Source organism: Eucyclogobius newberryi, unplaced genomic scaffold, assembly GCF_026437365.1.
Source record: "Eucyclogobius newberryi isolate DKJ021-1_F unplaced genomic scaffold, fEucNew1.0.hap1 SCAF_10, whole genome shotgun sequence".
Taxonomy (NCBI): domain Eukaryota; kingdom Metazoa; phylum Chordata; class Actinopteri; order Gobiiformes; family Gobiidae; genus Eucyclogobius; species Eucyclogobius newberryi.
Genome location: NW_027315724.1, coordinates 15,847,570 through 15,860,987, shown reverse-complemented (window position 1 = coordinate 15,860,987; position 13,418 = coordinate 15,847,570). Strand labels below are relative to the sequence as shown.

General features: G+C 39.4%; 1 protein-coding gene across 1 annotated transcript; it reads left to right on the top strand.

Annotated features, from left to right (window-relative positions):
- Positions 1-1,975: 1,975 nt before the first annotated feature.
- Positions 1,976-12,810, top strand: stard10 (StAR related lipid transfer domain containing 10). Its single transcript, XM_072461822.1, has 7 exons — positions 1,976-2,133; positions 2,600-2,762; positions 9,359-9,506; positions 9,633-9,736; positions 11,101-11,218; positions 11,564-11,616; positions 11,872-12,810. Exons 1-7 carry the CDS (start codon positions 1,991-1,993, stop codon positions 12,076-12,078), a joined length of 936 nt encoding a protein of 311 aa, XP_072317923.1. The 5' UTR covers positions 1,976-1,990; the 3' UTR covers positions 12,079-12,810.
- The last annotated feature ends 608 nt before the right edge of the window (positions 12,811-13,418 follow it).

The following is a 13,418-nucleotide window of genomic DNA, read 5'->3' as shown; positions in this document are numbered from 1 at the left end:
GGAAAAGGCTGTAAGGATAATTTATTTCTACCTGTGGACTTTTTGCACTGCGCAGACATTAATCATAGAAAACGTCAGAGCATAAATCTGCTTGCAGGTAGCTGGATTGTCAACTGAGGCCTGCGAGTCAAAGAAGAATGTCTTTTTCAAAACTCAAGACAGCTAACTAAGTGTAAATAATATGGTAAATAATGGATTAGGCCTATGAGACCGCTGATTAAAAAATACATTTTAGAAAGTGCAACATTATTATTAAATTTTTGGTTCACTGGCCCCCAGTTTTCTTTTACTGTTGGTATAAACAGATTTCCCTTTCCCACTCAATATGCAAATACATTGGTAGAGTGTTACTAACATTTGCAAAGCGGTCAGGTAGCCCTTAAGCCAACTGACCAAAGAAAAACCATCCTGTGTATTCATTTCTGTAGGCTAATTATTGCTGCCACTCATTGAGGCATGATCTGAACTGGTCTGGTGTTATAATAAACATATCATAAACAACAAGTGTATCTGACGCGTTCACATTTTCTAATAATTAGGCTTAGTTTGGTGGGATACTTGTGGTAAAATATTGATTATAGTTTTACAAAAGTCAAGTGACAAAAAAAAAAAAAATGGCACTGAAAAAAAGAATAACTGCATCTTCGACATCAATACACAAACTTGTAAAGACTTAAGTGCAATGATGAGTTTAAACACTAATTCAACAAAATGAAAGAGTTCAAATAATAACTATTGTGTAAATCAAGTGAGCTTTGGGCCTCATTTACTGTGCCGGTCCAATCAGGAAGTAAAACAATATATATTATATTTCACTAAAATTGTCAAACTATAGGAAAAACTATCAAGATATTCTGCTGATTCTTATATGTAATTATGTTACATTTGGTGAAATTAGTCCAACACGTTACATGAACTTTAAACTTTTTATCTGCCTATATGATTCAAGAACACATAGCAATGGATTTGTCCAGCCAATTCACTGACAGGCTTTGGCTGTTTCTGTTCATTTCTCACAGAACAGGCTCCAAATACACCTCCAGCTATTACTGACAGTTTGACTGGTTATTTGCACCAGTTGCTTTGAAGCTCCAAAGTCTATAAACGGTAAGCTAGACGTAGAGCAGGTTGTATCACATCACAAAGGCTTTATTGTCTTTGCAGGAATAATGCAGGTGAATAATGTAAGTGTTAAAAGGAGCACACTCTGAGGCCAAACTGATCAAAGCTGTTGTTGTGGGAGCTCAAACACCTGTTATGGGAATGGAGGTCACAATGGTTGAATAAACAAGACTAAAGAAGTGTTCAGTAGATTATCTAAGATGTAAGGTGTAGTGCGTGATCTATTGTCTATCTAGGCTGAATTATTGTATAGGGCGTTCACACACATCCCATCCACAGTGAGACTAAACTGGGCTCAAACAAGGATCTATATTATAGTTTATTTAGTTTAATACACCCTAATTTATAGGTCGTTTCCCTGGTTTCCAAACAGATTAATTTTAGGATTAAAACATAAATAGAGCATTGCACAGCCAGGTTGCAGATCTGCAGAAAACCTGTTTATCATCTCAAACCTGTTTAAGTGTTTGTCTTTGAAACTTCACCTCGTGCTGCTAAAATAATTTGCTGAATGTCATTCCTCTCCTTCATCAGTGTTGCAAGAACCATATCATTATTATTTTGTATGATTTGATTTCTCTGACGCACACAAACGCCCCCCCCCCCGACACGCGCTCGCCAATTTGAGACCTCTCGCGACGTGACGCCACCTAAAGCCGCGTCAGAACGTCACCGCTGAAGTTTTACGAGGGTCACGTGAATGCAGCAGCGGGGGGCGTTCCCATTGTAGCCAAGTCAACGGCGCGTGCCTGTGTTCTGGTTCCGCACGCCCTGCCTCCTCTCCCCCTCCTCCTCCTATTTCTCACCGCATCTTCTGTACCACCTGCCACAGCCGCGACGCAGCGAGGATGGAGACGAGCTGCCGTGAATGAGGCGAAAACCCTCCCGTGAAACAAGCAAACAAACAAACAAACAAACAAACAAACAAGAAAGGAGCTCACCGCCATCCGCCAGGGAAGGAGAGGAACACCGGATGAGAACAGGGGCGAGAGAAAACGACCGGGGAGCGAGGTGAGGACAGGACGCAGCGCCGGCGGAATCGCAAACATATGGTTAGAGGAGGAAGAAGAGTGGATTGATTCGTCTGCACCGGGGCTTCAAAGTTCAAGGCTCGCGAACACGTCACGTCTTTAATGCTCTGAAGTGTGTGTTTTTTGACTTGTTGTTCCACCTGTGAGAGCGCACGCGCACGTTCTGTTTGGGTAGTTTCTGTGGCTGACTGCGGCGCTCGTGCCAGTGCCTTGGACGCGCGCGCGCACACGCACACCTACATCACAAGACCCCAAACCAACTTAAGAGGAAATTGAATTAGACAAGTTTTTTGTTTTTTTTCCCCTGTTGTGAAGAGAAGAGACGTCAATAGCAATAGTCTGCTTTGTAAGTGTTTTTTGATTTTATTTTTGATTTTTTTTTCCCCACCTCTCGTCATCACGATCGATAGTTGCAGCTAAGAGATCTTTTCCCCCGTTCTTTTAAGAGCCATGTCCGGACAAGCTGTAACCATCCCGGACGATAGGGCCTTTGCCAGCTTCAAGTCTGAGTGCCTGCGTGAGGACGGCTGGAGCGTGACCTACAACAAGGGGGGCATCACCGTGTGGGCGCAGGGTCTGGAGGAGGGCAGGACCATCCACAAAATAAAGGTAAGTTCTGTCACTCCAAAGTTTAGTCTGTTGTGTAATGTTTCAAGTGATCAGATGGACCGATGTTAAGTCATTTGGAATCATAGACCATATGGTAAAATAACTAGTCCTGTGTCGAAAATCTGATGTTAAAACTGGTATCAAAGCTGGATTTTCATTTGAATTATTGATATTGAAGCAAAAATAACACACTGCAGGGAAAATAGGACATTTCACAATGTCAGAACTAGTAAGACCATAAGGTAACAAAACTGTGTAAAAGAGAGTAGTTTTTGAGTATGAACCCTATTCCTAAGTATCAAAATTGAGCTTGACATTGTTGTATCGTGATACTACGCTAAAATAGGGCAATAGAAAAGTGACGTGGAGTTACAAATAGGGATGTCAAGATTATTAGGTTGATTTATCATCGTGACCTAAAAATCACAATAGCGACAATTTTAGAAGCAAAATGAAGTCTTTTTGTTCAATATATATAGTCTAAAAAGTCTTCCTAAATGTAAAGATTGTTCTTTTTATCTGGCTGTTTTTATTATATTTAACTTTATTTTGTCTGCCAGTAAGTTCAATTTCCTAAAGCCGATCAGAAACTTGAGGAATAGTAGCATAAAACAATGGAAACAAAAGAAAATGCAAGCTTTCACAGTTGTTTGATCACAGTCTCAATAATCATGAATAATCGTTACATTGTGATGTTTTTTCTCTCAATAATCGTGACATCCCTAGTTACAAAACAAGATCCACTGGACACAGTTGGAATTAGGAGTTTGTTTTAGGACAGCACAATGTTGGTAGATTTTGCAATGCAAGTTTGAAAAGTCTGATTCAGCTCAGAGTGCACATTGTAAACAACTCCTGGAGCATGAACATTTGAGAAGAGACGGAAATATGAAACTAATTCAGGAATCTCACGCATTTCAGAAGGTTTGTAGAGGTCTAAATGAAAAAGTCAGACTATTTCGTTTCGGGGTATTTTGAGAAGCCTCTGAACATTGATGGTAGCTTTTAATGATTAGTTGGTCAGATGTTGCCTGCACCTCATTCAGATAGAAGGGACGAGCTTTGTGTAAATTGCTGTAACAATTGAACTGCTGAGTCGTGATATTTCTGTGTCGCGCTGCCAACTGTAAAAACGCCACATGCACGGCCTTTGACTCATGCACATACGGTAATTTATCATCCAAACCTTTTAAAACAACAAATAAATGCACCATAGACCTGGTTCCACACATCTGATTTGGAGATAAGAAGTGATATGCCGCACGTACACGTCATCCAATATTTTCACATCTGCTTATGCAGTTACAGTTACTCTTAGTTTGCGTATATGCTTTATGGTTTGTTTGCAACAGCACGACTGATCTTGTTATATTGTTAAAACCTTTGCTAATATTGAATTAAAGCGGTAGATCATGTGGCTGCACGGTGAAGAATGTGCCGCTTATCACTGCTTAATGTCAGTGTAATTTGAATACCACTTGTTCCTTTGGGGCCATTGTTTGCTCAGAGCTTGTCTGCAGTGTTGGTGTCTATTCAGCTATAACTTTGTTGAATAATTTAGGTATCCATTGCAAGCAGGACATTTCTAGAGTTGTGCATAATATACCGTGCTCTAGCGGTAAAGTATTTGCTGTAAAGTCAGGTAAGGGAATACAGTGACGCTACATAGAAAGAGCTGGGTAGACTTTGTTATCTAGGTAAATAGCACACATGGCAGTTTTAAGCTGTAATGTTTGTCTTGGGAGGCAATGTGAAAGTGAACAGCTATCAGAATTCTGCTGTGGTTTGAGCATTTTAGTCATTTGTTGTACCACTGGAAATATGCAAACTGGTTATATCAAGCACGGGAACGTCTGTAATCAATCAAACCAAAACGAGAAAGTTACAAAAAGCAGAAAATCATCGTGAATTGTAATTTTTCTGCTCTTTTGTGGTTAATTATATGGTCCATTCACTGTGTGTGTGATATTTGAACCTCAACAAGAACATGTACAAGCGTATTTTAGCACATTTATGATGAGACTGAAAATGTTGTGATTATTTTTCATTTAAAAAAACATACGTCTTGGCAAACACCGGCCTCCACATCAAGGAGAAAGCTTATGTAACCCTTTGTGAGAGGACCATGCTAATGATAGCCTGTAACCATATAACAGAAGCCTATTTGTCTGTCAATTACATTAACTCTACAACAAGAATTGGAACCACATTTGGCGTACATTGGAACCAGGGCTGTATCTAGATCAAAATTCATTTAATTTTCCCCTGAAAAGTTTAAATACTTAATCTGTACTTTATCCAGCTTCATATTGAATGTTTTTAGTGGAACAGTTTGAAGCCCTCCCAAATGTTTACTTGACAAATAATAGAGTTCTTGTGTGTTTCATTTTCCTAACCAGTGACTATAATAGATCAGGTGGCAGCAAACAAAGTGTGCTCATTGAACTCGTTTGAATTTTTAATTGCTGAGAGAAAGTGTTGCATTTGCTCCCCGCAATCTATCTTAATGAGAAAAGCCCTGTGTTTATGTTGCAAGCATGCAGGTCCTCTTTGTTTCTCCATTTTAGGAATAGACAGGTGTGCTCAGCAAACAAACCAGAAGTAAAGGGAGTTCACAGGCTAACATGGGTGTGACCAATAGAAACTGTATACTAGCCAAAGAACAGGATCTGTAGATGTCCCAGAAAGCACTACATCCTGGTATTCACACTTAATCCAAATAACTAACTTGAGCGTTTTAGTGATACATTTTAGCATTAGCTTTATAGCATATATGCATAGCTAGGGTCGCATTCATATCTTTTTCTATAAAATGAAGAAATTACTCGGTTAGGTGTGTGACAAATACACTTTGACTTCCAATTATTAAGTGTATAGACAGCGTTAGCACTTAGCAGTAATCTATCTTTCTAATGTCGGTGTAATCCCTCATTCGTCCAGGCGTGTTCCATAGTAGAAAAAGCTTCAGTTGTAGTCATCTGGACTCAAACTGAGTCCAGATGACTACAACTGAAGCTTTTTCTACTATCTTTCTAATGTTTAAACTCTTAAAGGATTGGTCTGCGCAGCGTTTCGACCTATGGTTTTCATCATTAGGTAACCCAACTGAATTTCCAATAAAACCCAAAACCGTTTGGAGATTGTAGTTCACTGGCACATGTTTGTAGGTGTTCTTGTGTGAGCGTGGACGTGATGCTGCAGTCACAGCTGTTCTATTTATAGATAAAATAAAAGCATGCATCTCTGCTGATGCATGGCAAATGAATAACATTGGGAGTTGACAGATTCCCTTCTTGTACTTCCTGTGTGGGCTCATGATTTTTTGTAATTTTGTTGTTATGTTCATCAATACCAATATTTTGTATTTATTTTTTTAAAGATGTTTTTGGCCCTAAGGCTTTATTAGACAGGAAAGGTGAGCGTGATATGGGGGATGAGAGAGAGAGAAGAACATGCAGTAAATCATCAGAGTCGGGATTGTAACTCACAACACTGCGGCCGGCTGCACTTGCTACTGTCGATTGGAACTGACTTTGATGGCCCAGACACTTAAATAGAAATTCATATTTTGGACTTTGACACTGTTCCTATTTAGAGTCCCTGGACCAGACACTTTACCTATTTCCCTCAGGTAGGGGGGTCAAGTGTAAAAAACCTGCCGAATCACTTTTTTGCTATCGTAACCCCAAACAAATGGATGACCGGAAATATTATACATTTACATATATGCTAATATGCCCTGGATTGTGAAGCTTTATTCACCTTTAATAGTATAAATTTGCAAGTTTTCCTTTTCCCTAACACAAACATAATTTTCTCTATTCACCATCCAATATGTTATTGTGTAGGCAGCAGATTGTTAGTTTCTTCTGCCCCAAACAGCAGAGACTCATGGGTTTGCCGCTGACACAGAGGGAAGCCCCGTTCTGAATCACACACACCCACGGATTTGGGTTCTTCATAATCATCATCCACCACCTCGTATCAGCCCCCAAAGGAGCCAGTGATGAAAGCTGACAGGTGGAGAGGCGGAGGAAAGCTGTGCAGTGGCAGGAGAGAGAGGGAAGCTCCACTCTCAAGTCGTAGCTCATTTTGAGTGGGCACACTTTGGTTCAGAAGCATTAGATTTCCTCTGCTACTCTCTACCAAGACGGTAAAGTCATGGTAGTACAGCAATAATCCATATATTGCACATGTTAAAGGTGCACTGTGTAACTGTGTAATCTGCCAACTTGTGTCCATGGAGATGTTATTGCTTTGCCCTAGAATGTTCCATAGAAGACGATATTCTTTTGTGGTAAATTATGTTTAGTTCTGATAATTGTCAACAAAGATAATTGCTATTATACCACCATATTATGCAGAAAAGAGCTACGTATCCATGACGTTCTCTTCGAGATCATTATAGTTGTTGAAACATGGAACTTAATCATCTGCATAACTTTTTTTATAGTCGACAATTTAATTTCGAATTTGTGATCGCCAGGTTGCAGATCTGACCAGTAAGGGGCATCACTCGTATGTCTCCATGGAGATCAATTATTTTAATACTATAGAGTGAAACATTCCAAGAACGGTCCTGTCCTAATATAACCCTGATACAGCCCAGGTTTTGTCACAGTTTAAACCATTTTTCGATGTGGTGAATGTGCAAGTGTAAATGCCCATAAATGTGAAGTCGGTGTAATCCCTCATACCAGGGGACGTCCCGTGTAGAACAGGTTTCAAAGGTGTTTTTACAATTAGGACGTTTCAACTTCCATCCAAAAGTCATTTTCCATCTGATGGAGCTGGTTTGAGACGTTGAACTTTATACTGCTCTGAGCTAGATTAGCCCCGCCTTCTGGGAGGAGCTATAACCTGATACTGCCCTGTCTTTCTTTACCTGTTAGACTTGTTTCTGGAGATTCCAGTCATGCTGTAACCTGTCTGTTCTCTCATACTACGAGAGAACTAGATTGAGAATAATTTTTGGATCAAAGTTCAAAGGTCTTGTTTTTTTCTAAACAGTATCCTGATTACTACAACTGAATTTTTTTCTATGATTTGATTGGCTTTATCTCTCCCTGGACCAGTGTGTGAGGACACACAATTACTGTATACCTTAATCCGCCATTTCTCTTCTTGGAGGGATTTTGTTTTTTCCCTACAAAAATGGCCTTTCAAGCCATTTCTCTCCCCTGCTTAAATGTTGCACCTCACTGTCCTCAGATGAGTTGTTTGTGGCTTTAAGATGAATATGTGTTCAATTGCAAACTTTAATTCGAGTGCCTTTTGTGTTGATAATCTTTTGTGCAATGGTTGTGTGGTCTCGCCACTGTAATAGTCATGTGTTGTCTTCTTCACTAAAATGGTCTAAATTAACTACATTATTCTGCTTCAACGTGGGCCTCTTGTCCTTGGGATCAACCAATTTCAGTCATAGCGTGTTGCCTGGTTTAAAATACATGGGAATCTCATGTCTAAAAATCCTTTGTAGTTGTTCTGACCACCCGGACACACGAGAGATAGAGAACCTAAGTTTCTGTGAATAACAATGACCAGATCATTAGAACAAGAGACTCAGAACATCCTAGTACAAATCACCTCCATAACCAATATGGGTGATATGCTGATCCTTGTGACGATCTTTTATTTGGTCATATCATATCGTGATTCATTATTTCTCTATTTAAACACAGCACATACACTTTTATCACCTTCTACTCTTATTTATTTGCCTCTGTCTTGAACTTTCTTAAAGGCAATAAAGAAATAAGATAAGCCTTTATTGGTCCTACAATGGGGGAATTCCCATCATATGAATCATGATTAAATATCATCTTACTCCAAGAGAATTGTGACCTACATTTTTTGCTATACCGCCCACTCTCACCTTATATTCCTACTAAGTATTTTAAAGTGCAGCCAGGAAATTGGTTTATATGTCAAATCTGGAGGGTTTTCTGTAGTAATGTCGATTTAGCATTATTGTTTGTTGTATATATATATATTATATATTAGATATATATTATCTTGTGGATAATATATTTTGTTTCTCACTCTTTTAAATATGAACACATCTTTCCACACCCTGACTGCACCCTACCTGCAGAACTAGGTAAAAATCTAAAAAATAAAAGTATTTTAATGCATAGACATAACTTTTATTAGGGACACGTAATTTAAAAGTGAGGTTAGTCTGTATTGTCTGTGATAGATGGTCATCCTTGTTTACTTTTTCATGACTTAACCTTCTGTCTGTCCTGTCTTGTCTTACTGTCTGCAACTGAACATCGCCCCTCTTGTTTTTACCATGACTAATCCCTTCTGGGCTGTTGTAGCTGCAGCAACAGCTTTACCCTGGAGACATATTCTACTCATCTGCTTTTAAATAGACTTCCAGAGGCTCCACAGGATTCCCCATGGAGCCTTTGTTATAAATGGTGACACACAAATATCGTAGTAGTTTTATCGTTTAAACAGCCCAGTAAACAAGATCATTCTTATTTCAATAAATATTTGTACATGTTAACAGCACTGTTGGTGTCTGCCATTGCCATAATATAGTCTGATCGTCATCAACAAACATCTGATGTATTTTCTTTTCCCTTCAGTGCCGGATGGTGTGCAAGGATGTGTCTGCAGAGACCATGTACGATGTGCTCCATGACATTGAATACAGAAGAAAATGGGACACCAACGTCATAGAGACCTTTGACATAGGGAAACTCACGGTCAACGCGGATGTCGGCTACTACTCATGTATGTTACACCTACACACCCAGGAGGAAATCATTTCTGCTCTCATGAGTGGGATTCAGTCAACGTGAATGAGCCATGTGCACAAGCCCTGACGTGTTCACTGAATTATCCTTCTGCTGTTAACAGGGAAATGTCCGAAGCCCCTTCGAAATCGGGACGTCATCACACTGCGCTCTTGGCTGCCAATGGGGAGAGATTACATCATCATGAACTACTCTGTCAAACACTCAGTGAGTACAGTGTAACAGAATCTCCATTAGAGATCTGTAAGAGGTCAAAAATAAGTGGGGAATACCGTCAATGAGCCTGTTGGGAAAGACTACTGCAGCACATAATATAAATATTTGAAATGCAGAAAGGGGGCCAGATGCAATATTTAGAATAGTATAAATATTATAAATGTATGGAGCTACACCAACCAGGAAGTGATGCCTGTCTTCATGCTTTCCTTTTCTACCATAAAGTACATACTACATTATAATAGATGCTTTTTGTTCTTGATTGTCCCACTGTACTCTTTTAGGAAATGGAGTGAGGACTTTAGCTCACATTGGACTTCAGCCCAATTTCTGTGGCTTGGCTCAAAGCTTGTCATTACTTTCCAAGTAGAACAAGAGAGAAATTATCCAAATGTTTATTACTCAAATAACATTATCCGTCACCTGCAGTCTGACGCAAACAAGATCCAGGCGTGTACAATATCCAAGCCCATTTTTTTCGTCCGTCTCATTTCTTCTTCCATGTCATCTGTGCTGTAGTTTCCCTCAATAATATAATGTTTGCAGTAGGATAAGGTCGCTCATGTGTCTGTTGACTCCCGTCTTGCCTTCCGCATTCCTGCTTCAATAAGCAGTCAGTAACATAACAACAGTATGTGCTCCTATGTGCCTGGCTTTGTGTGATTAGCCAAGGTCACTTTTGATTTGAACAAGAATTTGACTTGAGGTCTATCTATACGGCTCTGATTTTTAATCCAATCACCGAAAGCCATTTTCATATGCTGTTCGTGCAATATGTGTGCGCCTGCAACATTAGATGAAGATGAAGTCGTTTCAAAAGATCTCCAGCTGAATGTTGCAGTGGACTGTTCTCTGCAGTGTACCGCCTCTAATTAGCTCGGCCTAACCAGCTCTGCACATTATCATCATGAATAATGACCTCAGATGGATAGTCAAAGGAGGCAGCAGTGAAAGTGTGATCACAGAGGGGTGGGTTTTTATATGAAGCACTCCTTAACGTTAGAATCAATATGGCACTCTAAATGTATCAAGAACATGTTTGACCAACAGGCAGTAATAAGTTAACTATAAGCTTTCAATTGATCCAGTCGATAATCTTTTCCTTTGTAGTTGGATGTGCCATTTAGACTGCAACTTTTCAACTTGATCCAGACAATCTATCTGAATTCTGCCTGGGGGAGTAGTTGCGTCATGACTGCCTTTACTGACAGTATGACTTCTCAACAGTGACAGTTGCAAGACTTTAAGAAGTTCCCTGCTCCGCTCAAGGACTGCTGCGACAAGACGCGCTGCCGCTATTACCCGCAGTGAATCATAATTAGTGTCATTTTGGGCCATTGTGTATCTCTCTGCAGAAATACCCTCCTAAAAAGGACATGGTTCGAGCTGTTTCCCGTCAGACCGGCTACATGATCCAGAGTCAAGGACCCGCCACCTGCACCCTGACGTACATGGCCCAGGTTGATCCGCGAGGTAACCAAAGCAAAAAATAACTGAGCCACTCTCCCAGATAAAGGCTTTAGCACACATTTACACATGCACTCACCGACACAAGTGATAATCACAGGTTCATACTCCTTATGAATGATTCATTCTCCTTCCTTTATATCAAAATGGTTCACCATAGTAACCATATGAAGGACAGTCGGATTTGTGCTCCCGTCTCTTGCTGCGCTCTATTTTTTTACACATTACTGCTAAAGTGAGAATCTAATTGTGCAAAATAAGGCTAGATAACGGCGCGTGTAACAGTTGGAGCTAAGCCTCATTTTCTAATTCTTTTCTCTCTTGTTTACCATGACTCTGTTTTTTTTGCAGGTTCATTACCCAAGTGGGTTGTCAACAGATCTTCCCACTTCCTTGCTCCTGGTGTAAGTTGCAGAATAAAAATAACATATTCTTATCTCTGTGTGGGTGTCTGTGAACTTGTTGTAGTAATTCGATCAAACTCACTGAAATGCAAAGAGAAAGAGATTCTATTTGATGCGGTTATTTGAAGAACAGCAAGATTCGTGACATAAAAACAAAACTTTTAACAAATTTCAATTATTGAAACAAAGAAAGCAACTTAAAACTCTTATGTTGGAAAACAATGTGAACGTATTTGACTGTGATTATTGTTTCAGGCAATGAAGAAGATCAACAAAGCCTGTTTGAAGTATCCAGACTGGAAACAGAGACACAACCCTGCCTTCAAACCATGGCTCAACCCTGAACAGACTACATTACCCAGCATCCCCTTGTCGGAACTTAGCATCCAGCGTGCAGAGAGCCTGGAGAATATTGATGAGAGCTGCTTGGAAGAGACCCAGGAGAGAGAAGACATCGACTAACGCAGTCCTCACTCTAACATCCAGTACATGTCCTCAGTGTAATGCAGGGATACACGCATGTCTGACACGCATACCGTCATTTACTGGTATGAGATTCTGCATTAGAGTCGGCATGAAAATACTTTGCATAACTGTATATACATGAAAAGTCAGGTTCTATGCTGAGAGACTAAAACATATTTGACACATTTTCCTTCTATACATAATTTATACATGCTAAACATCAACAGAAGAAGCACTCACAGACAACCTCTTAGGCTACGGGAATACTTTTTACACTAAACACATTTGTTATTGGAGGGTATACAGAAGAACATAGCAAAATATATTGCATTTTCAGTAGAATTTACAGCATTTGTTTATAGACTTACCTTGAGTTAAGTGTAAGTTAGTGTAAGAGAGGCAAATCTCTTAAGTTTAGCTACCTCTCTATAAATATAAATTCCAGGTATAGTAGGTGTACACATGGAAAAGAAAACATGTGTACACAGGTAAAAATATAATTTAAAATACTTTGATTTATTTATTCTTAATACACTGTCTCTGCCCTTGTTTTATGATTTGTTTCCATCATGTTTGATGATCACAAACAGGCAGCTGTAATCCCCGTCTTGGAAGCTTTTGTCACACACAAATGTCGAGCATACTGTCAACTCCTCTGTTTGAGAGATGTATGAATGTATGTAGACTTTAACATGAAATTCTATAAAGATTTTTGAATTTCACAACAAATGTGTCTTTTTTCATATTTTCATTCATTCAAATAGTGGATAGAGTCACTGACCTGATTAACTCATTGAACTGTTCTCCATTGTTTCAGTACTGCCTAAGCAGACAATTTGATTGATTATAATAATGTGTTACCATGATTAAACCTTAACCGCCCCACTACATACGCTCTATTGACTAACTGTTTTTCAATTATTGGCATGTGTGGATGTGGACCCACCAATCTCCAAATGTCAGGAGTCAGGAGGTTGAAGTTTGCATGCTGAAAACGGGTTAATACAGGAAGTTCACTAGTGACTTTGGCATGCTGTTTTAGACATTCATCATGTCTGATGGCAGTCAAACTGGCTCGAGTTGACTTCCTCTTATGGGCAGCGTGAAAGATGGGGTTAAAAAAATGTTTTATTAATTTGTCTTCATATGACTAAGGATTTCCTGGTAAAGTCTTGTCTTAAAGGAGAAACATGCTTTTTTCTGGTACTTAGCGTTGACCTATAACAAGTAAATTATAAATTTACATGTTGTACATTGCAAACCACAATGTTGATATAAAACTGCTTAGTCATAGAAAGAGGTCCACTGAGTCCTTGTTCAAAACCTCAGAACTAATA